Source organism: Chaetomium strumarium, assembly GCF_033439665.1.
Source record: "Chaetomium strumarium strain CBS 333.67 chromosome Unknown B0T15scaffold_3, whole genome shotgun sequence".
In the NCBI taxonomy this organism is placed as follows: Eukaryota; Fungi; Ascomycota; class Sordariomycetes; order Sordariales; family Chaetomiaceae; genus Chaetomium; species Chaetomium strumarium.
Genome location: NW_026944431.1, coordinates 2,028,279 through 2,055,318, shown reverse-complemented (window position 1 = coordinate 2,055,318; position 27,040 = coordinate 2,028,279). Strand labels below are relative to the sequence as shown.

Here is a 27,040-nt window from a genome sequence, read left to right as displayed (position 1 = left end):
AACACACAGATTTCTCCCTTAACAGAGCAAATATCCAGATTCTTACGTTGCTGTATGCCGCAGGTACCATTACCTTGACACCACTGCGTCGCTAAGGGTGCTTGGTCCCTCCCATCAAGAACCAGGCACTCATTTCAAGGCGTCGTTCATCATATACTAGGTAATCCGTTCATAAATTTGCCTCATTGGGATCTAATGCAACTCCCCCGCCGTAAGCCGGCGTCTACCCTCTAACCCTGTCCATCTGCCACAACCGCCCAAGGTATGTTCCTCCATCGATGTTTCATGTGGACCGGGCAGCAGCCACAGTCCAGCCCGACCTCCTCTTCCTCTTCTGCCGTCAGCCGAAATATCTGAGCTGGTCCTACGGCAATGGGCAACCATGTTTGTGACACCCGTGTTCGCAAGCCCCCCCTTTCCATATACCAACTATACTGCGTAGACCTCATTTCCAAGCACTCAACCCAGCCCACGGGTCCTGCTGTCCCTGCGCTGGGTGCTGCTGCGCCGACCCTGGCCGACCCGCATTCGGATCACCCGGATAGTACCCATAGTGTATTGTTTGCTGGGGTCCGAGTGGCGGTGGTCCCGGCGGAGGTGGAGGCGGCACAAAGTTGGGTGGGATATAGGCGGCATGCTGCTGCTGCTGCTGCTGTTGTTGTTGCTGCGGCGCTGGTGGCTGCTGCTGCTGCTGCTGAGGAGACATCACGGCTGGATTGCCATATGTGCTGTATCTCGTCGGCTGGGAGAAGGACGTTTGCGTAGGCGGCGGAGAAGCGGGGCCCTGGCGCATGGGGCCGATGTTGAACGTGCTTTGTGTTGGCGGAGGTGACGTCGGCCCGGGAATGCGGCCGTGGGAACTAGGATTGTAGGTGAAAGTCTGGCCCGACTGCTGCATGTAGGACTGCGGAGCCGCCGTTTGTGTCGGCGGAGGTGAGCTGGGAAGCTGATATTGCCCGGCAAAGTTTGTCTTGGGATACATGGGCGCCGAGCTGAAGGAGAGCGGAGCGGGCGTTGGCCGTGTGGATGCTGGCTGCGGAGAAGTCGGTGGCTGCTCCATCGACATGCGCTCCATAAGGCCCCTTAGCCGCTCCTGTTCCAACGCAGCTTGCGCACTCTTGCTAGCGGCCCGGTCCTGCTCGATCTGGTTCAGCAGCTGGGCGCCCTCGGCCCGTCGGTTGTTGACGAAAGTCTCGACGTTCTTCTCCAAGCTCTCTACCGTCTCCTTCATCTCCTTGTACCAGGCTTTTGCGCTCTGCAGGCCGGCTTCGAGATCCAAGAACTCCTGGTACGCCCGCTTGTACTTGCTAATCACCGCACCCCTCTGGCGCTGGAAAGACTCGTAATTGCTCTGCTCCGCCCGGACTCGCTTGTCCTGCAAAAGGCCGTTGAAAGCTACGGTTAGCTCCCGCATCAAGGCTGCTTGCTTATGTGTCGCCTGGACCAGGCGATTCTGATACGGTCGGTATTTCTCGAGCTCCTGTTGGAAGAGCTGTTGCTCATAGTTGGCAATAGACTTCTTATTCAAGATCAAGATTTGGGATATATCGTCATTGTGGGCCTAGCACCGTCAGCAAAGGCTTACCCTAAAGCATGCGTTGCCTCCTCGCTTACCTTCTCCTTCAGGTCCTTGAGCACTTGGATGCGCTCTCTCTTGATGAGGTTCAACTTCTTGAGAATATCTTCCACCTTTGCAATCTGCTCGACAACGGTGGGCCCGCCATCGTCAAAGTCGGCGTCCAGCAGACTGGGCTCCGTAGACGGGCTGTTGGCACTGCTCGACTTCCGCACCTTCTTCACGGCTCGTTGAAAGAGGGCATCAATCTCGCCACTCTCGGCGGCAGAACGCATCTCAGCAAACTCGTTTTCATTCTGCCGCAGCTTCGCGGCTAGCTGGCGGTCACTGTTACTGGCTTCCTCCAGGGCTTCCCGGTAATTCCGTATATCGCTCCTCAGGGTGGTGGTGAGCCGGGAGCTGGGCTGCTGCGTCCATTCCGACTCGTATTTTGACCTCATCTTCTCGCACACACTCTCCTCCATGTCCAACTGCTTGCTGCTCCTCTCTAGTATGGCCACTATCGATTGCTTCTGCGAGTGTAGGAAGTCGAATATCGCGGCAGGGTCTTCGTGGTCAGAAACATCGACGCACCATGTTCGGAAGTCCTCTTCGGGTTGGATTTCCTGGTTAAACCCTCCCTTCAGAACCTGTAGGGCGCCGGGCAACCTCAGATAATCCAGGCTTGCGGCCATCTCGCTGTTCGCGGTATCCACCCTCTCCGTCTCGGCTCTCACTAGTTTTGCCTTCTCTTCGTCGTATAGGCTCGCCGACTCCGTGACTGCCAGCGGCACTATCTTTGCGAATAGGTCGGGCCCCGTGATCCGTTGGATATCCTGCCCGGCGTACAGCTCGCTGACTGGAATCGGCTTCGCGGCGGGCAGCTTTGCGACGGCGGGCACGGCTGCTGCGTCAGGCACGGGGTCATGGTAGATGAAATCATTGTCCTTTGTCAACTCCTTTAGCTTTTGCTGCACCGTTAACAAGTGTCTTTTGGTCACCTCGGCCAAGATAGCGCTGCACTCTGTTGTCAGGTTTGAGCTAGGCGGTACAGAGCTTGGGAAACTGTTGGCAATCTTGTTCGCGTCCCGTGCGTGGCCCTCCGCGACCTGGAGGCGGGCAACGGCCATGCCGTGTGCGTTGGCGTCGTCATCAGCAAGCGCCTGGTAGTACTGGGCGACCGAGGTCATGTAATTGAACTTGACCTGCACCATCAAAAGCCAGACCTTCTCGAATATCGCCTTGGTGACGTTCTCCTGCACCCCTTCCAGCGCCTGGGCATACAGCGTAGCAGCTTGGCTGGCCAGCTTCGCCAGGAGCCCGATTTTCTTCTGATCCCCAATCTGCTTCTCCAGGAACACTTCTTGGGCTTGGGCCAACATGATGTTTATGAGCGTCTTCACCGTATCTCTACTCAGGTCGGAGGAAGGGGCATGCAAGAAGTTTTCGTTAATGTAGGTGAACATTCCGGCCGAGGCCTGGAAGGAGTGGTAAGCCTGCTTGAGGCCCGACTCTTGGCTTCGCGTCTGGATGGCGGCATGGCAGGATAGGACTGCCGAGATATTGAAGATGATCGAGGCCTTTTCGAACGCAAGCGAGTACTGCGACGTGGGCTTGTGTGTGAACGCATCGAACCTGCACCAGAGAGGGTTAGAACTAGAGGACCGAGGCCACGACAGCATGCTCGGGAGACAGGGGACTAATTACCAAGTAAAAGAGACCCTAATATGCTGCTCATCGACCGGGAAGCGCAAATCCAAGAGCTCGAGCTGGCCGTAGTAACGGTACAGCAGATCCCTCCCCGCGGTACTGTCCTTCCCAGCGCCCCGCATATCCTGCCGTAGCCGGTTCAGGGTAGCGCACTCCTCGGCATATCGCTCTGGGTCGTCGCCGTATGTGTTCTGAATGTAGGACTTAAGCGGAGTAACCCAGTCGATTTCGTTGGTGGCCTTGAGGGGCACCGAAATCATGGGCGTTTGCGTCATGGTGGGCGGGCGTGGTGAGCCGGCGAGGAGCAGGGCAGACGTGACGATCTTGGGCCCGGTGTCGCTATTGTTGCCCTGGCGTCGTCGCGCAGCAAATCCTGAACTGTTGACGGGTGAATTCAGGGAGCACCAGGGTTGACAGTTGGACTAAAGATAATGGCGGACGAGAAGTAAACCGCTGCGGTCAAGCCAGGCGGGGTCGTCAGAGCGACGCTGCCCAGGGTTACGTCCAGAATCTGGGAGTCAGACAAGGGTTTGCGAGTTATTCGGCACTAGTTATTGTGCATGTTCCGTCCGGGACTGCTACTGACGTGACAAGCGGAGGGTTCGAAGGCGGATTATTGCCAGCTACCATGTATACACGAAGTCATTAGGCGCATTCAATATTATAACGGCTGCAGTGGAAGGCGGATCGTCAGGTCGGCCGAACTTGGGACGAGGTGCAGCTCAGGGACACATGCTGTGGGGTGCTCACAAACGTTCGCGCTTAGGTGGCTGCCCCTCCCATGACGGTGGAGGGGTTGGTCACCTCAAAGATCCATGTCACAGTCCGGCTGTTAGCCGCAACATGTTGGACCCAGGTAGTACTAGGTACACAGTGCTTGCCCTTCATATCTACTAGTACGACATGCTTCCGGGCCCAAGACTTCCAGGTTAGTGTACAGTAGGCACCCGGAGCGCAGATCTAGGCATGCACGGCATGACTCTTCTTGGTCTAGATGCAACAATGAGGCTGCACCTGAGTCGATGTTGCCGCAGCCGTCAATCATCACCCAGATACCACCGGAACTTCCAGGTTGTTCTGGCCGCGCTTCCTTGGCTGGCGCGCCTAGCCTCTCGCTGCAACTTCCCATCGCTTTCACACCGTCTCACTGGTTCCAACCACTAAGCTCCCAGTCTCCCGTCTTTCTGCGGCGCGGCAGATGCAACAGACCCACGGCCCGACTCTGATTCTTCCTCGAGAAGACAGGAAATCAAACTCCAACAACGACTGCCACAGCACGTCAACCCAGTGAACGACTCATCTCCAGCGATTGGCTCCGAGACACTCCCGGGAAGCGCTGGCACACGACCGGGGGGTTAGAGATGGATGTATCGGAGCCCAAAAGTTAGCAATCGTTGGAACGGTCGAGAATCTTATAGGCACCAACCCAATGCGCCCCGGTACACTATAGGCTACTATCACCTCGTCTCGCCCTCTTCGCGGGATCTGCAGGCTCGCCCTCCAGTGGGCGTTTAACGTTGTTGGGTGCTCTGAACACAAGCGGGGCGGCCGTGACCGGGATGGGGGGGACCGGCTTGAGCTTCTATATACCATGATTAGTTAGATACTAGTACTTAGACAGAAGCTGGTATATAATGTGAACTCCAATACCTGGTGCATCACGCTCTTGAGGTGACAAGCGAAACTCCCATCCGTGAAACGTTGACCGAACTTTTCGCAACTCGGTATCCGGCAGGCATCTCGGTGCCGAGTGTGGGAGGTCCATCCGACACTCTCCTCAGGAATACCCGTGTCCTCGTAGGACTGGGCTTGGCGGGCCCTCAATATAGCCGCGCTTGCATCAACTAAGCAGTCTCAAGGTTAGATATGACTTAACAGTGTTGATAGGTTAAATATCAGCGGAGACAGTGAGTAAGGAGGTATTGGGCATAGACAGTAGAGAGCATAGCAAGCTTAAGGAAGGACGGGTGAGCCTGGATGAGAATTAACCAGCGTCGAAAGCATTGCCAGGAACAGAGATTACAGAGTAGTGTATCAAGAGTCGAGCACCACACATTAGCAGTTCACTCTCAGCCAGTAGCATCGAGTAGACACATCAACTCGGGTCAGAGGAAGGCAAGGGATTAGGGTCCGATCTCGCCGTAGCTGCAAGGCTACATCACTCTTTCCATTCACACAAGACATCAGGCATGCCCACTGCGTACCGGGGCAGGAAGCAGCACTAGCACAAGCAATCAAAAAGCTCTTCAACGAGTTACATTCACTGTGGGATCGCGTTGACCTGTCCTGTGACACCTCTTAAGGGGGAATTACCGATGGTGACCTTGGTCAATACGCGGACAGGAAGCGGCGGCGGCTGCGGCGGCTGCGGGGACTCAAACGAGGGGGGCGGCGGAATTATAGTAATCGCGGTGTCGTCCCAACTAAGGACGAATTCCTCCATCTTCGCTAACGTAGTCACTAGATATAAGTGTATTTTAGAGTCAGATAGTAGGAAACTAAAACGTTAAACGAGGCTGAAGTTCCGTCTTCAGTCAAATGTAGTCGAACCATATCTGCCTATTTGGACTTATGGATGCTGTTAGGGACGGAAGGAGCATCCCAAGGGAAAGAAAAGACAACCCATGCTCGTACAAGAGGTAAACACTGCAAGCAATATCCAACCAAAAGCACATCATATATACTAGTACGGGCTATACTAGGTAGTTAAAGTCAAACGAGATGAAAACCCTCATGCCGTTGTTAGTAGCAGACTAATACGCATAGTCAAGCTGCTAGTCGGTAACTCGGTATAGCCGTCCACGCCAATATTAAGGGCGAACGCATCAATGCCAGCGTCCTTGCCGCATGTTTTCATCGTAGTTGGCGGCGCTAATACGGTCCCTAGCAATACCGATCTGGCACGAGAAAGGTCGAGTTATGCCCTGTATTTACCTTAGTTCCAGTCGGCCACCTTGGCTCCATGCGGGATTTTCCCTCCTACAACAGCGGGCCGCTGGCCCCAGCCGCTCATACTTGCATCCGTCCATCTGATACTACGGGAATGTGCATGTACTTAGTTAGGCATTGACGACTCCGTATATAAGGAACACTTATCTATGCACGGGTCTAATTCGTCGTGAGGGGTAATTACAGGTCCATGGATGCCGCGAACCACAGCTATGCCCATTATCCCCTCCTGGTATGTATGTGCTGAGTATTGAGTAGGTGGCTTCCGTTCCAGGTCGAGGTGCCAATCCTGGGCAGCCAGTACGGAGACAACTGCACGACGGCGGTTGCGCGGCCCAAACTGCGGCCCAATCTCGACAAGGATGTTGTGCATCCTAAGTGCCGAAGATCGTTGGAGCAAGCAGCGATTAGGTAGGTGGTTTCTTCTTCTGGATCCCAGTACTCACTGGAGCTGCACCTAAGCCACATACGATACAAGTACCCATGACCGTATAAATCAGTTGTGCAGGTGTAGGAATGAGCCTATCCAACAAACTCTCATTTCCGGCCCGGATGAACGCCTGAGTTTCCAAGCCTCCCAGACCATACTTCCTCCTAGACTATAGGAACACCATCCATGTTCATCTGCAGGGGGTCGCCGTTTATACCAAAGAATTGGAACCTAATTCGAAGTCAGGATTATAAATTCCGTCTGTTAGAGGCGAAAGGGCGAGGAGATGGGGCACTCACCAGTCCTCCACATTAAGCGCCGTGGGCACAGGCAGGCCCTGTACCGAGCTCGTGCTCCAGCTATCACTAGGACTCTGCCCGTCGACCATGGGCGCGTCGAAGCCGTTCCATAAGTTGCCGCCTTGCTGGCCTTGGCCCTGGAATCCAGCCATGTTGGGCTGCATGGCATTCTGCTGCAATGGGCTCCCGCCCATTCCCCTCTTCGCCATGCCCTGGCCGAACGAGCTCTGTCCGCCATCGGCGGGTTGTCCCTGCATATTTTGGCCGTGCATCTGCGCCATCGTGTGCGAGTCGAGGGTCTGGTGCGGTTGAGAAGGTGACAGTGGTTGAAACAGCGGTACGTTGACGCTCTCTGGGAACAGCTGATCCGGTTGGAAGTTTTCCCAGATTGACTGAGACAAGTTCGGTGAGTTTCTCGTGACAAGGTACAGATCGGGAGGTGTCGCTGGCACTGAGAAAGACGGTTGGAAAGGGCTTGCTGGTCGCGTGTGGGGCCGCGATGCTGTCCCTCCCATAAACGTATCGCCGTTCCGCGCATGCGGCGATGCGTTGGTAGGAGGCGGCATCGTACCAGACGCCGGTTCGTTCTTGGTCGCAGCGCTCGGTGTCTGCGGCCTTGAGCGCTCATACGATTCTGGCGGCTGAGGAGTGCTCATACTGAAGTCGATGGCCATATCATCATATTTGCGTTTCTGCTCGTGCATGTAGCGCGGATGTAGTTGTTGCTGTTGCTGTTGCTGTTGCTGCTGCTGCTGCTGCTGCTCCAGATACGATAAACTCTGCTGTGCCTTGCGGTGTCTTTTGCCGGCCGCCTTCTGTAGCCTCTCTTCCAGGACCTTATTTCCAAGAATAGACTCGAACAGCGTGTGGACCATCTTCCCCACAAGCCAGACCTTGGAGACGTCCTTCAGTGCGCCCATGCACGTCCGTATCCGGTCCTGCGTCACCTGTTGGATGGAGGGAACTGGTGACCTCATCTGATACACATGCATGATGAGAGCCGAGAACAAGCTATAGACGACAAAAGCCGGGCAATACCGTAGCTCCCCACGGGCCGAAAGGTTCTCGATGATTGATGTGATCATGGCAGCCGCCTGAAAGGCGATATTTCTGGACGGATACCCAGATTCATCCGGAAATCTGTGCGAGCCGGTTGGCGGCATGTGTGCCCGATGTAGCAAACAGAGGGTGGTGTAATAATTCGAATGGAGCAAGGCAGACCAGAAGTGATGCCTTGGCATCTCCCAATACACAATTTTGGGACAGTTTGAGAGCCAGTCGGCAAGGGCCATGTCGCTGTGTGTCAGGTCAATGGGATTGTGCCGTCGTCCCTTTGCTGCGACCGAATATTGTTGGGAGAGAACTAGCCCCATAATCTCGCACAGCTTGACGTACTGCAGAAAGAACTGTACGTGGATAGGGTCCGGAGGATAGTCGCTGGGTTGATCGGGTTCGTCTTCGATAAAGTCATCCTCTGTCAACATTTCAACATCCGAGTCGTCAAGGTTGATGTGACACGGCCGGCCCAGCGCGACAGCCACGGACCTATCTCTCGTGAATAGGGACCACCAGATCCGCTTCCATAACCTCTTATCCGACTTGCTGAGCTGCGATCCCTCCACGCTCCGGTGCATCCCTGAGCCCTGCGCAACGATGGTGGCGACGCGAGTCCAGTAGAAGACATTCTTGGTGACGTCCTCTGGTCCTTCCCAGTACCAGCCCATCAACAAGAGAGACTGTACGATCGTGACTCGGTCGTCTTCGTAGTTCGCGTCGTACAAGGCCTTGGCTCTCTTATAGAAGGTCAACGCAGCTGGTGTTGACGAGCCGTTTGCATCCATCAGCTGTGGATTGGTACACACGCGCGAGCCAGCCAGCAGCATAGCCTGCAGCAGGAGCAAAGACGGGGGGTTCTTTGGATCCTTGTAGCGACGCATGAACTTCGTCTTGTTGATCACAGGAACGATGGGATGGACCCATTTGAAGTAGGAGTCGATCAGCTCGTCGCAGAGAGCCCGTGGTGGTAGGAGGAAAGCACCTCGCTGGTGCAAGATGTCGATCTCGACGTTGTCCAGCTCGGTCAAGCGCGCCCTCGAGCCCCTGATGTTCTCGGGCAAGGGGTAGTGTACCACATCGCCAGCATTTTGGCGGTCGTGGACCAGGAGTGTGAGGTTGGATGATTCGCCCAGGTAGGCCACCCTCCCGGCTTCGGTAATTGGCGCGCGCGTGAACTTGGGCTTCATGACGAGGTTCATGTAACTGGCAAGTGCCGCGTTGTCGAACTCGTCCTTCTTCTGTTGCTCGACCTCCGTGTTGGCAACTGATGGGGTACCTTCGTGGGTGTGATAGACAGCCGGCGGTCGGGTCCCGTTCGGAAAGGCGGCTGCGCCAGGCGGAAGAGATGATCGGTCGTCCTGATCTCCCCGGTCGCTGGTCCCAGGTTAGCATCACGGTCTTCAGCGTGTGGCTTGCAGGGTGAATGATCGTTTGTCAGGCGTAGAGAGCATGGGATGGAACACTAAGAGGCAGACCACAGGCCCGAGATAACGGAGGCTTCGGCGGGGCGTGATGTACCTGTCCGAATCTCTCGATTGCACAGCGGCGTTCTGCGCCTTCTTCCTCTTCGGGGTTGGGATGCGGCATTCGATCTGAAAAGCAACACAATTCGTACACGGGACGCCAAGGCTGGCAGCATCGCAGCGGACCTGCAAGAGTCTGATGTCAGGTCTCTCTAATACGTATGATGCAGACGTGGCGCCGAGCTTGCAATGGGCTGAGGGATCGCCGTACTTTGCGGGCATGACATGTCTGGAGACGATGAACGGTTATTAGCTCGTGATCCTCAGATAACCGGTACGCGCGGATGAGCCGAGGCAAGATAGGCGAGGCAGTCGCAATACGCAGAGAGCCTCGGACGGGTCCCATTGGAGGTCCCATCAAAACCCACCGCCCGACTTGTCTACCAGCTCAAGCATATAAATAGGGCAAAAAGCTCACCTCACATGCTCTTGAAGCCCGTTGTCTTTATTTCCAAAGAAATGACCTGGTCAGCGCAAACAGCCCCGGATTTCTCCCCGCGACCCAAGATACTACACCGAAAAGACCGACCTCCTGAAACTTATGTGACCAGCCGTTGTCGTCGTTGTGGTCGTACCTGCCGACGCCGACGGAGTAGTGGAATGTTGCGACGGCGAGGTCGACGGCTGCTTCGGAGGTGTGATCCCTGCCGGAGGGGTCGATTCGACTTCCATCTTGGCGAGCGACCGAAAGAAGAGTGGTTGTTTCACGTTGAGGAGAGCGAGGAGGTTGTTGAAAGAACTAGCTTTCGGAGTTCAACTGACGACAAACAAGGTTCCGGGATCGATCGACCTGGCGCTCCCGCTGTGTCCCGCCACCGAGCTCGCCGCCGATGGTCCTTGCGCGCTGGAAATGAATCCGAATGTTTCGAGCGACCCTGTACAGGCTGCGATCTTGCTATCCGCATGCACTCATCGGGTGGGATAGATAGGTGCGTTGTAGGACACCGAAGTTGTTGCGTCTATGCGAAACCGTCTGGTAGATCCCTCCTGGAATGTGAATCACGATGGGATGCGAGCGACAAATTGGCCTTTCGAAAACGGTGTCGAGGCACAAGTCCGATACAGCGTGCTTTGAAGAGCGGGTCAGTGTCCACTTGCGGCACTGTCTAACCCCGGATTCCAGGTGGTACCCCAGCGAGCAGGTTTATTTAGGGGGCATGCAGACCGTTTTAATTCTTACACTAGCGTGGTGTAGGTTGGGACATACATACAACCTATGCTTGTAGTGTAGAGTCAAGCAGATGTCTGCTACCGTTCTGTACGTAGCCTCGAGGTAGCCCAATCCATCCCGGCGGCACTCAACCAGCGGCTTCTTGTTCGTTTGTTCGTCCCAACCTTGCATGGGTGCAGCAAGTCATCAAACGGAAGGACGGGAGGGGCAGCGTCATGACGGGAACCTGGAACAAGGTACAAGGGGCAGTACCTAGAGGATTCTGGACACTGTCTTGCATGTGACAGCCAAGTGTCAGCGACGCATTTCAAAGAGGGCCAGGAGACAAGTCAGCTGGCACCGCAAGGGTTGGATGGACGCTTGGGCCAAGTGCAGCCAAGACTCACCACACGGGAAGTCCAGCCCGCTCAGGAAATGGTGGCCGAAACCATGAATCCGGGGAACCTCTTGGCTCACGACCACCATTCCTGAGATCCAACTCTCGGCCTTCACGCTGCCCGCACACCATTCTGGACTTGTCATGTCTGGACGCTGTTCCGGCCGCCTTCGTGGGGGGTTTTGAGGTAAAATCTGTGGCATCCGGCGGGACACCGGCTTTGGATTTGTTATTTAGAACACGGCGGATCGAACCGAGGAAATTGGACGGAAATGTTGGTGAACTCGCGACTTTGACCGGTTGCGGTCAAGCCGGAGTCCCGGATCCGAATTCCTGCTTCTTGCTCCACTGTTCCGGCCGATCCCGTTTTGTACATACTAGTACATGTACTTCTACATACTTGCAGTATGTATCGGATCACAGTAGTCTCACTCTCTCCCCCTCATCCTCCTGACGAAACCATACGGGCACGGCGGTGGCAAGACTTGGTTTCTGGTCTTGTGCTGTCCGAGATGGTTGCGGCAACAAAACCATGCGCGATAGGGAATTCCTGCATTGTATGTTCACAGTCGGGCACTCCTCATGCCCCGGCGGCTTGAGGCACACACATCTCACTGGGGCAAGGAAGAAAGGAGGATGGTCTTCCCCAAGCAGGATACCTAGTAAGGATCCCAGACCCGAGTCACCAACACGATTGTGGAGGCTTCCCCAGATAACGTTACTATACGATCCATTAGCTTTGAGTCGGAGCGAGCCCCGGTTACCCCGCGGTTTCCCCTCGCTCTGTCGGGAAGCTCCGCGACAGCGTCAAATTCAGCTACCCCTTTTCTGCAAACGCAAACGATAAATAGCCGGGTGGTGATCGTGAACAAGAGCGGACATGCCACCTGCTATAGGTGGAATGTAACTTCAGGCTGCCCACCCTACCAGCTGCAGGATGGCCTGTCACTCCTCACTCTACATAGTGAGTAGAGACTCGGAAGTGATGCAACATATGCGACGGCGGCATAAGGATGGGCAGCCGGAACAGGACGGGGATAGTGGCCTTCGGAACGACAAGCTCGGCACGACAACGCATGGTCGGCCACCCTAACTGTAACGTGAGACACGGCTTGTATTGTACAAGACCTGAGATCTCATCGCGATGCCGGGTCATCACGCCAGATGAGGCGGGCCAGTTCCAACTCTAATTGGCTGCTATACGGTACCTTTGGACTTTCCAATAACCCTTCTCTATATCTGCGTCTACATACCGCTATTCCTCAGCACCAGCAGCCAATTGCTCGACTGCCGCGCTACTAGTCTTTCCCGACAATGCCTCCGCCACAACCCCATTTTCAACCGCCCTTGTCACGTCGTCGCCGACCTCGACTCCGGCAATGAACATGGCACTGACCCCCTCCAATGCCGCCACAAATACGCACAGCAAACTCGCAATCACGAAGTGACTAATCGTCGAGCCAATCTCAAGCCAGGACCCTTCGTCCTTGACAACCCAAAAAAGTAGAGCGTGAGGACGTCGCTGATAGCCATCACGACCATGAACAGTGCCGAGGGTGCCACGCCTAACTGTTTGTTCAGGATGCCCAGGTTTGCCGAGACGAGTGCGAATGGGATCATAATCTTGAGGATGAGCATGGCGCCCTGGGAGAAGGGGTCAAAGATGGGGATGAGGCGGGACACGCTATCGAGGCTGAAGGAGGAGACGGAGGCGATGTTGCCCGTGCTGAAGAATGCTGATTGCAGGAGGACGAAGAAGAAGAGGGCGACGCGGGCGTCGTGGAGGGTGAGTGGGCGGAAGGGCGAGGCGAGGGTTGTTTTGGTGCTGAGGAGGGATTGCTCTTTGGGGGCTGCCGATCCGTTCGCTGATGATGACGATGTGTCCGCCGCGCCATTAGTTGATGAGAAGCAGGTTGGCTCGGGCTGGGAATGGATATAGATGGCATGCTCTAGGCGAACCCAGCTGACCAGGATCGCTGAGAAGGCGACATAGAACAGTCCTTCGTAGGAAACGGTGAGGATGACGAATGTTGGGGCGCAGGCGAGGAAAATGACCATGATTCTGTGCATGTAATGGTTGTTGGCTTGCAGACGGTATGCCACGGGCATGAGGAGGGACGCGACTGCAACATGATTAGCCGAGTCTAGAAATCACTTTTCTTAGCCGAACTCACCCAGAACAACCCAGCCCACAATCTGATTGCCGCGAGGAAGTCCTTGCTTTGCCTGCAGCGACAGGGCGCTCGACCGAGTGACAACCATAGCAAGGAGCGTAAGGCCAACCTGAATACCCACAAGAGTCCGGGAAACTAGGTTGTTGCGAGAAGAGCCCTTCGCCGGCCACGTAAAGCCGGCGAGGACGAAATCTTCCAAGATCAGGTATAACACGCCGACAATAACCATCAATGCGCCCCCACCCATACTACGAGCATACGGTTAGCTTGCCTCATCAGACAGGTGGTTCGGGAGAACGAACATCAAGTTCACATTCTCAGTCTTCATGGCTGGAAGTAATGTGAAGGTGCTCATGGTGAGACAGGAGAGGAGCCACGTGATGGACAGCGCGGCGTGTTGCTGCAGGAAGGAGAGACCATAGACAAGAGGCCAAAAGGCGCCGACGATGAACAGTATTGTGAGAATCTCGCGGTGGATGTAGCCCAGAGCCTATAGATATTAGTTCGCGGGTTTCGAGCAGAACGGAAGGAGTATCGTATCCATACCAATGACTCAATGATGCCGACATAAACTGCAAAATTGAATACCAACGAAGCAAGGCTCCCCCCTGATTCGATATGTCCGAATAACTGTTTGCGGCCTTCCACCAAGCTTTGCCGGCGCGCATAGACCTCTTCCCAGAAGAAGACAGGGAAGAAGGCATACGCATAATAAGCAAGCGGAGACTTCGAGACAATAAAGGATGCATAGAGTGCGGTCAAGATCGAAGACGAGATAAGAGCCCCAAAAAGCGTTCTCGAGGGCTGTAAACGCCCGTGCAATACGTGGAGGTCGATGACAGTCGTGAGAGCATACACCATCCATCCCAGATACCCTACAGTGATGAGCGCCCTCAAGAACAGCCAATCGTAGGTCTGCAGATACCGGAGACCGCCGAGGCCTACTTTCATGAGGGCGGCTGACTCCTCGATAGCCTCCTCATAGTTCCCAGCCTCGATGAGCTGCTGGATGTGAGCAACCCGGCTTTCGGGCTCGAGACCCTTGTTGCTCAAGGGCTCGTAAGGTCTGTACCTCAATTCGGTGGCCTTTTTCATCTCCTCCTTCACGCGGTACTGCTCGAGAATACCGCGCGCATTGACGAGCGATGCCTCGGCTTTCTCCTTGATATCCGCGGCCAGGAATGACAATGGCAGCTCACCTACCGAGTTCGCTGGGAACTCAGTACCGACAAGGTAGGCCATGAGCGCGGCGACATCGGCTTGCGCAACGTCGTGTCTCCTGACATGGTCAAGATGCCAGTCTGACGAAAACTCGTCGTGTCCCGGTGCGACATCTCCCGGGTAGAGCTGAGGCTTGGCGACCCCTGAGCCCCAAGCGATGAGAGGTGTCCGCGTGTTGTCGGGGTGGCCGTCGCCATGGCTGCCCCAGTCACTCATGCCATGGTCGGCGGTAAAGACGAAGGCCGTTCGGTCGTCGCCATAAAAGGCCTCAATCAATTTCACAATTTCCTGCACTCCCTTATCGACGACCTTGAGGTTGTTAAGGTATTCCTTCGAATACGGCCGGTGGAAATGCCCGGTAGTGTCTAGTCCCAGCAGATGAAGGAAAAACACTACCTTGTCTTGCCTCAGCGCATCGTTGAGCGTCTTGTTCTTGCGCGCCTCGGCAAAGAACTCCTTGACATGATCAAACACCCAAAGATCCAGCACAATAGCATCCGAGGAGAAATCCTCAAGCTCTGCGCCGTAGGTGAATGCGTCCACCCGGCCAGGTACGGCACCGTGCTGGAACATGGGTAGAATGTCGGGACTGCCCCAGCTCCACGTGTGCCGACTGCGGTTGAAGAGACTGTCGAAATTAACCGGGTTCAGCTTCCAGCCCGTGGTTACCGCCGAGACATCTTCGTAGAGGCCGGCAATGAGGGCAACATGGCCGGGTCGCGACTCAGTCGGCACGCGGGTGTGGGACACGCCAAATGTTCCTTCCTCCAACACCTTGGATCGCAGGAAGGGGGCCAAGGGTCGCGGGGCGAGGTCGTCATCAGATTGGGGGTAGGGCTCGGGGTGCCATTGAAACGCTTTATCAGCACGCAATCCGTCACCTGGGCCAGAAGCCTATCAGCATCTGTTTTCTACATTGAGATGGGGGCCTATCCTATTCTTCCACGCACCAACAAAGAGGACCAGGCGGTCTGCGGGGGCGCGGTTTGCTGGTCTCTCTACTTGGAACAGGCGCATTCCAGAGACAATGGGGCTAACGAAATAGATGTCGAATATGGAAAATATGTACGCGAAGTGGAAGATTATGGCAATCGCCAGGAACCGAACTCGGGGAAAGGAGCCCATGCTGTCTGTTTGCGCAGTCGCGCCTCGATCCTCGGCGGCAGCTCCGGGTGCGGGTGCCGGCGCAATGGCAGCTAGGTAGCAGGACACAGGTCTGAAGTCGGTTAGGCAAACGGAACGACCGGACTGTTGCGAATCATGGCGCAAATCTTGAGAATTTATAAGCCGACACAATGGTCGCCGTAACGAAAGAAAAATCACCCTTCAAGATGTCGAGATCCAGGATTCGGGATGGCCAAGCTCGAGGCGCCACGGGTTTCAACCATTGGAAGCGCTTGCGTCGCGTTTGCGCTCATGTGGAGCCTGTGGACCGGCAATTGCGGCAAATCATCAAGGTTCCCGTTCCTGGCGCACGGGACAGGAGCTGCAAGCTATCACGATCTCCACCTGCTAATAGTTGAGGCAGGGGCTTAATTACATAACTTGAACTACTTGTACGAATAGTTATTGCTAACGTGACTGCGCGCGTCGTCGCGTCGCGACCTGCCGCTCTTCATCGCTAAAAGTCATCACAAGAACCTTGATTGAGGTCTGACAGGTGCCGCATCCGCATTGCCAATTCGCGATGGATAGCTACAACAAGTTCCTTGCAGAGAATGTCCTCACAGAGGACAAAGTGGTATGAAGTTTTTCTCTTCCATCAAACACGGCCAGATGGATGAGTCTCGACTGACGAGGTCCGCCAGGTCACATATCGGCTCTTGAGCCGGGCTCTCCAGGTTCACGTCAACACGGCCAAGCAGTACGATGCCAAACCACAGGAGAATCTGGATAGAGCTAACATATTCAGGATGCTGTATGATTTCCACAGAAGCCAAAATGCGAAACGCCCTGGTGCCGTGCATGCCACTTACCTGGTGTACGGCACCAAGATAGCTGCCCATGGGCCACCAGCTGCACAAAATGGCAGCGATGGCGATGTTGAAATGGCAAGCTCGCCCCGGGATGCCAAGATGCTTACAGAAGCCGTGCCAACATCCACTCTCTCGCTGGTGCCCGAGGAACGGCTGAAAGGTTCGTTGCCAGCCACTGCTTACATCGCTCCGCTAACCGGAACTCGAAAGAGACCCTAGCTGACTATGAAAATGTCACTTCCATACACGTCTACGCTGTTGGACCCCATCCTACCAAGGTTAGTTGTCGCACCATGCCAGGATTTGGAGATCAATGACCAATACTTCAATAGGACATGGCTCTTTTAGTGGATGTGGGCAACGAGCTGCTCACTCTAGATAGCCAGAAGAGCCTCGTCCCAATCACTAACCCGCGGATGCGCCGCAGGGAACGGCAGGGAGCCGGTCTGAAGGCTTCTACTGCTGCTGCTGCTGCTGCTGCTGCGGCTAAGCCACCAGCAAAAATGGCCGCCTCCAAGACCTTGCAGGCGCCAGCTGCAAGAAAGGTCAAGGAGGAACCACAGCCTGCACAGCCCGCTCAGGAGACCACAGAGAAAGTCTCCTCCTCGGGACCAGCCAAGAAAGTTGCGCCGCCCCTGAAGCGCGGTGCCAGCTCCGGCATCATGCAGGCCTTCTCGAAAGCGGCGTCGAAAACAACGAAGAACAAAAAGGAAGCAGAGTCTCGGCAGCTTGCGACACCCAGCGTCGAAGATCCGGCCGTTCAGCCGTTGTCGGATGATGGGGAGGACGAGGAAGAATTGCCGCAACCGAAGCCGCGTAGTGTCTCAGGGTTGAAGAGCAGGAAGCAGCGGGAGGAGGAGCTCAGGAAGATGATGGAAGAAGACGATGACGACGAGGAGGTGTCAGAGAGGGAGGAAATCGCCGAGGACGAGCCAATGGAAGAAGAACCACCAGCAGCGGGGCCAGTCAAGGAAGAAGAGACGGAGGTCGTTACTGCCTCCACCAATGGTCGGCGGCGCGGCAGGAGACGGGTCATGCGCAAGAAGCAGATTATGGATGATCAGGGATACCTTGGTATGCCAAACCGCGCCTGTACCGGCCTGGCTGTTCAAGCTAACCCTCGATCACAGTCACCATTCAAGAGCCAGGCTGGGAATCATTCTCGGAGGATGAGCCTCCCCCGGCCAGCAAACCGAAGACAACTAGCTCAGCTCCCCCACGCAGACGGCAAAGCCAAAGAAAGGCGGGCAGAAAGGGAGCCAGGGCAGTATCATGTCCTTCTTTTCCAAGAAGTAGTCAAGGCAGATGTGCTAGACAGTCAGGCCGTTTGAACACCGTCATCCGAGGTTCGACCCCGCCTGATGGGTCCGTCCAAGCATCTTAACTGCACTCCAGGAGTCCGAGCAGTCCTAGAACGAGATCAGGGAATACCTTTCGTTATTGCACTACGCATTCAACTGGCGCCGCCCACGTATGTACTGCTATTCCTTGTGATGCTGCGGGCCAGGCGATTCGAAACCGCACATCGACATTCCAGGAGTGGGGCTCCATGAAAATGACATCCCTAATTCTGTTTCGCGAGATTGTAGGGTTTGAGAATCTCTACGAAGTACACGATTCTGGTTACTAGTAGCTTGCAGGGGTTGAGCGGGAGGCCAACAGTAACACTGCAATGTTAGGTCACTTGGGTGGTTGCTAGCCTTGGCGGTCCCCATAGATACGGTGGGTAATTTAGTGTACGGTATGTACGAATCCGTACTCTTACGTGTTCCCACTTGCGCGAGTTTTGGTTGTATGTACAATACATGACTCGGTTTTTATACGAAGTAAAGCTCTCAGTATGGCCATAAAATAGGTCTGGTTCGAGGTGACTGAGCTCAATCATAATTCGAAACACGTCGCCCAAACATAAGATTCGCAGCCATGAGTGACTCGCTCAGATCTGCTCTGCAGTCCGCCGTTCCTGAAGACGGCACCCGCGACTCGCTCATAAGCTCCGTCATTCCCCTGTTGCTGGGCGGTATAGCCGAAGTGTCCAAGGCTCTCCGTGAATCACACCATGTCTCGGCTGTCGGGACTGCCAACTCGTTTGGCGATAACCGTATGTCCATGACCTACGTCTCGAAAGTATAGCCTGAACAGGAACAATGTGGTTGATACTCCCAGAACTCAATGTCGATGTGAGAGCCGAGGAACTGCTACGCAAAGTCATATCGCGCTGTCCTTTCATAGCAACCACCAGCAGCGAAGAAGATCCCGTGCAGCGCCCTGTCAACCCCAAGACGGGACACTACTGCGTCGCGTTCGATCCCTTGGACGGCAGCTCCATCATCTCGGCCAACTGGACGGTCGGCACGATTGTCTCCATCTGGGACGGGCCTTCGGCACTGGGCCAGGACCCCGCACACAAGCAAGTCGGCGCCATCCTGGGCGTGTACGGCCCGCGCGCAACCGCCATCGTAGCCGTTCGCATTCCAGGATCAGGAAGAAGCTGTTGTTTCGAGGCCGCCCTGGACGACAAGGGCTGGATGGCCAAGTGGCGCGTCACGCACCCTAACCTGACCCTCTCGCCCTCGACCTCCTACTTCTCCCCGGCCAACCTGCGCGCTGCCTCGCAGGACTCGCGCTACATGTCTCTCGTCACGGGCTACATCTCCCGGCAGTACACGCTGCGCTACGCGGGCGGGCTGGTGCCCGACGTCGTCCACATGCTGATCCAGGGGCAGGGCGTGTACCTCTCGCCCGTGGACCGGAATCAGGACAGCAGCAAAGCCAAGCTCAGGAGGCTGTATGAGCTGTGTCCGCTGGCGCTGGTGGTGGAGTGTGCTGGCGGGCGGGCGGTCGACCCCAGTACTGGGCAGCGCATTCTCGAGCGCGCGGTGGAGAGTTGCGATGAGAAGGGCGGTGTTGTGTTGGGGAGTGCATCGGAAGTGCAGGAGGCCGTGGCCGTGTTGACGGGGTCGTCAGGCAAGTGTTGAATTGGTTTGTCCCTTTATTATGTACGAATCACCTCACTGCCCGTGTTTCGTAGTCGGCAGCACCCGACGGCGTCCAGTTGAAGCGTGATGATGGTAAGGTACTAGATACTACTAGTAACGTAAGAATGATTGGGGAACGGTTAGTTACCGTCGGTAACTTACTCGGCCAAGCCAAGCCAAGCCAAGCCGGCTCGAACTCGATGGGGCCGAGCCCCACAATGACATTGCACAATAAATACAGTACATACATACATTATAACTGTCCTTCCGCGAGAACAAAGGTAACCGTACCCTTCACCCTCGGCCAGCCTTCAACCTCGTTCCAAGATCCAAGCGCATGCCGCATGCTTGGCTCGTGCCACGAGGCGGAATTGACAGACATGGGGGCGCACCGGTGAGGCTGCTTTTGATCTCCCTCAGACTGGAAGTGTTTGGTCCCTGAGGTGCTTGCACTGTGTGCGCGCGTGCTCTTTCTTGTCTGCGAACGGCAGGACCCGGACCCGACGCCATGGCTCGCCTTTCGTGGTGCTCGCTTGCTGTGTGCCTCCTGGTGCCGGCGGCATCACTGGCTTCGAATGGCGACCAGGAACGCTTAGCTGGCAAGTTCGACAAGGCGGCCTGTCCGGATTACGCCCTTTATGCCTCCTTCCCGCAGTGAGAGATCTCCTCAAACAGACAAGCTGCAATGGGCCCATGCTGACAACACGGTAGCCCGCCTCTGAGCAAGGGACCACTCCAGCTCCCTTTCCAGCGGCCAGATCCTCGCTGCAGGACCTTCCATTCAGATGCGATAGAGGGAGTCATCCGCGACATAACCTCGCGGATGAAGGACGCCGACCTCGCCCGGCTTTTCGAGAATGCCTACCCCTCTACCACGGACACAACGGTAAAGTTCCACACGGACGGAAACGAGGAGAAGATAAAGAAGAAGCTGCGCAGGAGGAAGGAAGAGGATGCTTGGCTTGACGAGGGCGAGTGGGAAGGCCCGCAGTCTTTTATCATTACGGGCGACATCCTAGCCGAATGGCTGCGGGACAGCACAAACCAACTGAAGCCTTACCAGTCGCTGGCGACCAAGGATCCGGCCATCTTCACTCTGATACTGGGTGCCATCAACACGCAGAGCGAATATGTGATCCAGGCCCCTTACTGCAATGCCTTTCAGCCGCCCCCCATTTCGGGACTGCCCGTGAGCTTCAACGGGCAGGACGACGCCGTGCACCCCATCTATGAGCCGAGCGCAGTCTTTGAGTGCAAGTACGAACTCGACTCGCTGGCGCACTTCCTCGCGCTGGCCAACGAATTCCACCACCACACAGGCAGCACGGACTTTATGAACCAGCGCTGGTACAAGGCTGTCGCCATGGTCCTCCACGTCCTCGACGCCCAGAGCAAGGGCACCTTCGACTCCGAGACGGGTTCGTTCCAGCCAAACGTCTACACTTTCCAGCGTCACACAACCACGGGCACCGAGACGCTCAACCTCAATGGCATCGGCAACCCGCTGAACAATGGCACCGGCCTCATCCGGTCCGCCTTCCGTCCCAGCGATGACGCGACCATCTTTGGCTTCTTCATTCCCGCCAACGCGCAAATGGCCGTGGAGCTGAAGCGCACCGCTCAGATCCTGCTGTCAACGGGCAAGCATGCAGACTCGAAGCTCGGCCAGACGCTTCAGGACTGGAGCAAGCGGATCTCAGAGGGGATATGGGAGCATGGTGTAGTGAACCACAAGAAATACGGTCAGGTCTTTGCCTATGAGGTGGATGGATACGGAAGCGCGGTGCTCATGGACGATGCCAACTACCCGAGCCTGTTGGCGCTGCCGCTTATGGGATTCGTTGAAAAGGAGGATGCGACATACCGAAATACGAGGCGCATGTTGCTGGAGAAGGAGGGGAATCCGTATTACTTGGCGGGGAAGGATTTCAAGGGTATCGGAGGTTTGTCCGGGCCTCGTGATGATCGTTATGGATGGACGGGAAAGGGGCTGACTAGGTGCGATAGGACCGCATATTGGCCTACAGAATGCGTGGCCCATGAGTCTGCTCGTCCAGGCGCAGACATCGGACGATGACCAGGAGATCGTGGAGTGCCTGCAGCTGGTGCTCGAATCGAGCAAGCTTGGATTGATACATGAGAGTATCAACGTGGATTATTCACGCTCGTATACTCGTAAGTTCAACTTCTCGTCTCAAACCACCGGTAACTACTGACACGAATGGCTTCAGGGAGTTGGTTCGCGTGGGCGAACGGGGTTTTTGCCGAGACAATATTGAACCTGGCGAAGCGGAAACCTCATCTGATATTCAAGGACTCGATGCCGTACGAGTTGTAGCTGGGCATTACAACCTCATCCTCACCATCACGGGAGTTGATTCAGGGGCTGTGGAAGGATGAAACGCCCGTTGCCAATGTATTTGCTTTGAAGAGGTATGTGCATAATTCAACGCCTTCTGCAATGACAGCTTAACGAAACGATCCTCGCCGTTCGCCAGTATATATCTGTACTCACCGTCGAGTAAGCGGTTGACGAGCCCCTGTTCTACGTAATCCATGAGCCTCCGTCCCAAGCTCATTTTACGCAGTCGCCGAACTATCCCCTGCATATGGCTACATCACTACAACGCTGATCAGGAGTGCTCTGCCCGTCATTCGTCCCGGCTTGCCAGTATCGCAAATTAGAAGACCAAGCTGGAGTACCAAGTGCCTCACCACAAGCCTGACTTGGGATTCATACCTGGTACCGTAGCGGATTGTCGCCAATTCGAGGCGGGGCATTGACTGCGGAGAAACTCCAGCTGTCCCTCTCTAACCCCTCGTGCCCCTCTCTAATACCAGGTATCTGCGGGGAAGGTGGGGATCCGGAAACGATGAAGCTGCATGGTGCAATTGAGCTCGTCATCCGGCACTTCCCTGCGGACAACCTGTACGGGCAATGGACTCGACCGACGAAGCCCAATTGACATGCGAAAGGCGGAACAAATGGATGCAATTGCAGCTGGGACACGGAAACAGCTTACTCAGGCTGATGTCGCCGGGCTCCTGTTGGCAGTTTCCACTCCTGGTCCCCAGTGTTGAGTCCTCAGTAAGGGGTAAGGTACCTACCAGTACTCCTGGTAGGTAAGGTAGTCGCACCTGATGGGCGGCGCCTTATTTAGATCCCGAATGCCCGTTCCGGCCGCCACCGGACATCTAGATAAACAGATATATCGAGTGATTCGACCGCTGTTCCTTCGTGAGCATAGAACCAGCCTGACTCATTGACCTCTTTCTTTCCAACACCAGCACAACCGCCACACGATAGAAGATGTCATTCGATCGTGAGTTCCAATCGTGAATGCTCCCAAGGCTGCAGAGCCACTAACACTGCACTCTTGTAGGCCTTGTCCGGTTCGTGCCCAAGGGCCATGATAGCAAGATCCTGATCGGCGAGCCCGTCGACGGCTCCGTTGACGTCGGCGCTGCCGTCCGCAAGGGCGAGGATGTCCAGGTCAAGGTGTACAGTGGCACGTCGGTGCTGGACGCCGGCTCGCCGACAAGCGAAACCGCAACTATCGGCCGCGTTCTCTCCCCCTTGGCGCGGGAGGAGGTCGGGACCATTCGTTGCATCGGGTTGAACGCGAGTTGACCCCCTGAAAATGCGCAAGATGGTTCCAAAAGACTGTTCTGCTGATACCTACCTCTCTCTGAGAACAGTACAAGAAACACGCCGAAGAAGCTAAAATGACCATCCCCGAGATCCCCACCGTCTTCCTGTACGAATTCTCCCCTGTCCCCTCTGTCCCCTCTGTCCCCTCTGCCCTTCTCCTTCCCCTGGCTAATCCTGTCCCCAAAAACAAAAAGCAAGCCAGAGACCTGCCTCGCCGACCCCTGGCCTGCGCCGACCATCATCCCAAAACACACCATCGCAAGCGACTCGGCCGATTACGAGTCCGAGCTGGCCGTGATCATCGGCAAGGAGGCCAAGAACGTGTCCGAGGCCGACGCGCTCGACTACGTGCTGGGCTACACGGCCAGCAACGATATCTCGAGCCGTGCCGCCCAGTTCGCGCAGACGCAGTGGTGCTACTCGAAAGGCTTCGATGGCGCGTGCCCGCTGGGGCCCGTACTGGTGTCCAAGCGGCTCGTCCCCGACGTCGGCAAGCTCAGGTTGAGGGGGTTGAAGAATGGGAAGGTTGTGCAGGATAGCGGGTTGACGTAAGTCTTTTGGGCCCTTTGGTTTGCTCAACGAGGACGTCTGTTGTGATTTTGCTGACCGTGGATATACCTTACATAAAGTGATCTCATCTTCTCGGTTGAGAAGATTGTCAGTTTCCTCTCGCAAGGCACGACGCTGCCCAGGGGCACTGTGATCATCACCGGCACGCCCGCCGGTGTCGGGTTTGCTCACAAGCCGCAGGAGCTGTTGCATGATGGGGACGAGTTTGTCGTGGAGATCCAGCCGCATATCGGGAGTCTGTACAACGTCATGAAGAACGAGGAATGAACAAACATAGACATGACCAATCTTGTGGCAGTTTTTGTTTGCCCTCTTTGTCCTTATTTCTTTCTATGCGGTTTTAGCTACATACATCTAGATGATGGCACCGGATATGTCCGCCATAGAAGCACGGCCCGGAACAGGGTGCAGTTATTCCTGGTTTTGCATTGCACCTCTGTTGACTTCAACTTCTCTGTCTCTTTTGGCATGGCCGTCAACTCTACTCCAGCAGGTCGGGAAGATGCTCCTTGATATATTCCACCACCGCATCCGGCCCCTTTTCCACCTGCAGGCCCTGCGGCAGCGAGAATGTCTTCACGTCGGGCACAATCTCCTTAGCGATGGCAACAATTTGCTGGGCTTCCTCGGCCGTCCACATTGAGGCGGTAAACTGCATGCCCGTCTTAGCTTTGGCACGGCACTCCCTCAGTCATCCCGGATGAGGCCACTTACCAAGACATTTGGTTGTGCTTCCTCGACAGTCTTCCGCACTTCGTCAATGCCTATGGCGAAGAACATGTGAGTAAAGCCGTTTAGGACGCGTATGAGAGCCGAACGAGAAAAAAAAAATAATAAACTCACTTGCGGCATTGGCAGCATGGATGATGGTGTACCGGTCCTTGACGTCCTCAACAACGCGGCCAATCAACCTCTTGGCACGTTCAGGCGCCGTATTGACGGTGACGAGCCTAAAGGGGCCAGTAGGAGCCATGATGGTATCACAATCCGTATGGACTTTTAGTCTGATGTATGTACGGTAGGGTTGTCGGACATCCCAAAACGGCAATTCGATCGTGTTAGAGGACAGCAGAGCCAACTCCACGAAGAATCTCTATAGTCTATCAGATTATGCTACTGTGTTTTATCTATACCTTTTCGTACCAAAAACAGTTTGTTTAAATGGTCTGAAGCACCATCATCCCGCGTAGGCGGCGGAAAGGAGGTACCTTATTCCCAAGCTGCTCCTACAAGACGCGCAAACTGAGGATGGCGGCAAGCCTTGGGAGTGAGGGAAATGGTTTCCCCGCAATAGTTACCGCAGGCATGTACGGATACGGAGTACCAATACATGGAATTACGTGCTCCATACATACAGCTGCCCAAATAGAGCGGTCTGAAATCGACGGGGCCAGCATTCAACGGGTGGGAACTAGGAAGTGGAAACGGCGGCTAGAAGTGTATTCCGTACGGCTGCCTCTCAGTGAGGTACTCACAAGGGTTAGGATTCTTCACTTACATGAGGTACTGACCTATTGTACTTCCGTACGGAACAGCATCCTCAAACCTCCAAGTTCTCTTACTAACTTGGTTTCTATTTCGAGGATCCCGTCAGCATGTGACACAAGGATTAGACGCTGCGCAGGAGACTTATGCCAGCCTGCATATTCCATCCGTTCCCTCGGGTCGTCCGTCTCTACATATGTCTACATATGTCCTCCCCCAACCAGTCAGCAGGTGAGCCTCACCGCTCAAACAGTGTGAGCGTTGGGACTGCGTTTCACATGCTCGTGAAAGGAAGTGGGGAGTCTAACCGTTTGGAGTGGCTAACGAAGGAAGACCTTCACCACCACGTGGTGGAGCTGGTCTATCCTGAGTCCTACTACAAGCCCAACCACCAACTGCGATATCGGATCGGATGGACGTCCGGGGCGGGATATGCCGTCCAACTCGCTCCCAAAATGCCAGCGCTCTGCTACGGATACCGTCGGTTCACGGGGTTATAAGTTGAACTTGAAACAATCTGATGGATGAGTGTCTGGACAAACCCAGCGCTTGCCCATCCGTCCCGCCAGGGAGCTCGCATAAGGGCACAGCAACTGGAGTACCTACGCCCATCAATGAAAGCGAGTCGAAGTTGCGCAACCCCGAGGGTTGGATCCTTCAGCCAACGCTTATCATGACAACTACCATCTGTTGACCCCACGAGCGTGGGCTCTCGGGTAGGAGCACTACCGTCGGATCTGTCTCTTGTGCTCGAAAGCGCTACTGCGGACCCATCGTATCTACCGAAACACCTAGGCGAACTTGGAGTTTTCACTTCCAGTTGCTCCCTTGGCTGGCGTCATTTCGGCGTGCTCAAAGATAACTTGCTCTTCTCCGTGTCACTCAATTTATTTGTTGGCATGCGGTGCTGTGTAGATGGGGTAGGCGACGTCCATCGGGTACCGGCATGGCACCGCTGAAGGTCTCTTCTGCAGCCGGCCACGGGACTAGTATGACAAGGCCGAGGCTACTCCCGTCTGGGCGTGACTCGGTCAAGCGGATGGAGGATCAGTCTTTATCTCTTTTGGTTCCCATAACGCGCTGATTGGGCCATGCCAAGTCGAGTTGTCTTCTGGAAGCCTTCTTCCCACGGCACGCCCGAGCCAAGAGGCATCTTGTCATTCTGTGACTTTAGCTTGACGGTCAAGGCCTCTCCACATACGGCACCCACACTGCGAACCTTCAATTCAATGAGGATATCCGCACCGCTCCGTGCCCAAGATTGACCGATAGATTCGGTCGTTGGTAAAGTGCGGAGTGACTGCAAACGGGGAAGAGTGCGGTAATGTGATGCTCTCCACTCCTGCAGACACTTGATGATTTCCATCGATATACGAAGCGCACCGTGACAGTATGACTTACACGAGCATATGTGAGCTGCAATGAGGGCATTATCAAGGCTACACAGTAGGCATCGGCCGATTGCTGCAGGCCCGGGTGGACAACCCGCAGAACCGTTTATCGCGACTACGTCGCGTTTTAACCTCTCCCTCCCACAGCCTCGTGAGGCAGCTAGGGGAGTAGGGGTGTCGGGTCCGGGGGCTGGGCGGGACGGGGGAGGAAGATATCGTCGTCATCCTTATCCCCTACGCCTAATTCCGATATTACGGCCCAGAGTAGTGCAATGGTGAAGGGTTGCATGCAGGTCAGGTCGCCATTGTCCCTGTTCCGGTCACAGTGAGGCCATCATAGGTTGATGCCGTCGAGTGTATAGTACTGCAGAGGATGCTGCGAGTACACAGTAGGCAGCCGCCTCAGGTTTCTCCTGTTACGCTGAATCCACCGTCAGCATCACACTGCAGTGCTTTGAAAAACTTGATATGTATACCGTATGTAGTTCCGTTTGTTTCCAGTCCTTCGATGGATGCCCGTGGCT

The 27,040-nt window shown here is 55.4% G+C and overlaps 8 protein-coding genes across 8 annotated transcripts; 4 read left to right on the top strand and 4 right to left on the bottom strand.

Moving 5' to 3' along the window:
* Positions 1-128: 128 nt before the first annotated feature.
* Positions 129-3,714, bottom strand: B0T15DRAFT_158311 (BRO1-like domain-containing protein). The gene is made up of 3 exons (XM_062862079.1): positions 3,263-3,714; positions 1,615-3,190; positions 129-1,561 (listed from the first exon to the last, which is right to left on the bottom strand). The coding sequence occupies exons 1-3, from the start codon at positions 3,538-3,540 to the stop codon at positions 446-448; spliced, it is 2,970 nt and encodes a 989-aa protein (XP_062722713.1). The 5' UTR covers positions 3,541-3,714; the 3' UTR covers positions 129-445.
* A 3,094-nt stretch (positions 3,715-6,808) lies between these two features.
* Positions 6,809-10,194, bottom strand: B0T15DRAFT_393358 (fungal-specific transcription factor domain-containing protein; the record flags this gene model as incomplete). Its single annotated transcript, XM_062864683.1, has 6 exons — positions 6,809-6,875; positions 6,944-9,373; positions 9,518-9,648; positions 9,734-9,751; positions 9,941-9,965; positions 10,052-10,194. 6 exons carry the CDS (start codon positions 10,192-10,194, stop codon positions 6,809-6,811), a joined length of 2,814 nt encoding a protein of 937 aa, XP_062722712.1.
* A 2,130-nt stretch (positions 10,195-12,324) lies between these two features.
* Positions 12,325-15,967, bottom strand: B0T15DRAFT_566567 (Phosphatidylinositolglycan class N-domain-containing protein; the record flags this gene model as incomplete). The annotated part of the gene is made up of 6 exons (XM_062870699.1): positions 15,415-15,967; positions 13,790-15,345; positions 13,546-13,733; positions 13,244-13,491; positions 12,588-13,192; positions 12,325-12,555 (listed from the first exon to the last, which is right to left on the bottom strand). The coding sequence occupies exons 1-6, from the start codon at positions 15,587-15,589 to the stop codon at positions 12,325-12,327; spliced, it is 3,003 nt and encodes a 1,000-aa protein (XP_062722711.1). The 5' UTR covers positions 15,590-15,967.
* Positions 15,968-17,873, top strand: B0T15DRAFT_157917 (DNA polymerase subunit Cdc27). The gene is made up of 6 exons (XM_062862078.1): positions 15,968-16,205; positions 16,273-16,328; positions 16,377-16,600; positions 16,651-16,718; positions 16,773-17,514; positions 17,571-17,873. Exons 1-6 carry the CDS (start codon positions 16,152-16,154, stop codon positions 17,822-17,824), a joined length of 1,398 nt encoding a protein of 465 aa, XP_062722710.1. The 5' UTR covers positions 15,968-16,151; the 3' UTR covers positions 17,825-17,873.
* A 359-nt stretch (positions 17,874-18,232) lies between these two features.
* Positions 18,233-19,669, top strand: B0T15DRAFT_528604 (sedoheptulose-1,7-bisphosphatase). The gene is made up of 2 exons (XM_062869051.1): positions 18,233-18,541; positions 18,607-19,669. Exons 1-2 carry the CDS (start codon positions 18,364-18,366, stop codon positions 19,416-19,418), a joined length of 990 nt encoding a protein of 329 aa, XP_062722709.1. The 5' UTR covers positions 18,233-18,363; the 3' UTR covers positions 19,419-19,669.
* A 257-nt stretch (positions 19,670-19,926) lies between these two features.
* Positions 19,927-21,756, top strand: B0T15DRAFT_484166 (uncharacterized protein; the record flags this gene model as incomplete). Its single annotated transcript, XM_062866210.1, has 4 exons — positions 19,927-20,072; positions 20,130-21,361; positions 21,426-21,593; positions 21,650-21,756. 4 exons carry the CDS (start codon positions 19,927-19,929, stop codon positions 21,754-21,756), a joined length of 1,653 nt encoding a protein of 550 aa, XP_062722708.1.
* An 881-nt stretch (positions 21,757-22,637) lies between these two features.
* B0T15DRAFT_157804 (uncharacterized protein) lies at positions 22,638-24,152 on the top strand. The gene is made up of 5 exons (XM_062862077.1): positions 22,638-22,741; positions 22,802-23,040; positions 23,118-23,176; positions 23,265-23,618; positions 23,700-24,152. Exons 1-5 carry the CDS (start codon positions 22,729-22,731, stop codon positions 23,905-23,907), a joined length of 873 nt encoding a protein of 290 aa, XP_062722707.1. The 5' UTR covers positions 22,638-22,728; the 3' UTR covers positions 23,908-24,152.
* On the bottom strand, positions 23,995-24,750 carry B0T15DRAFT_157788 (uncharacterized protein). Its single transcript, XM_062862076.1, has 3 exons — positions 24,484-24,750; positions 24,355-24,404; positions 23,995-24,292 (listed from the first exon to the last, which is right to left on the bottom strand). The coding sequence occupies exons 1-3, from the start codon at positions 24,611-24,613 to the stop codon at positions 24,122-24,124; spliced, it is 351 nt and encodes a 116-aa protein (XP_062722706.1). The 5' UTR covers positions 24,614-24,750; the 3' UTR covers positions 23,995-24,121.
* Between the last annotated feature and the right edge of the window lie 2,290 nt (positions 24,751-27,040).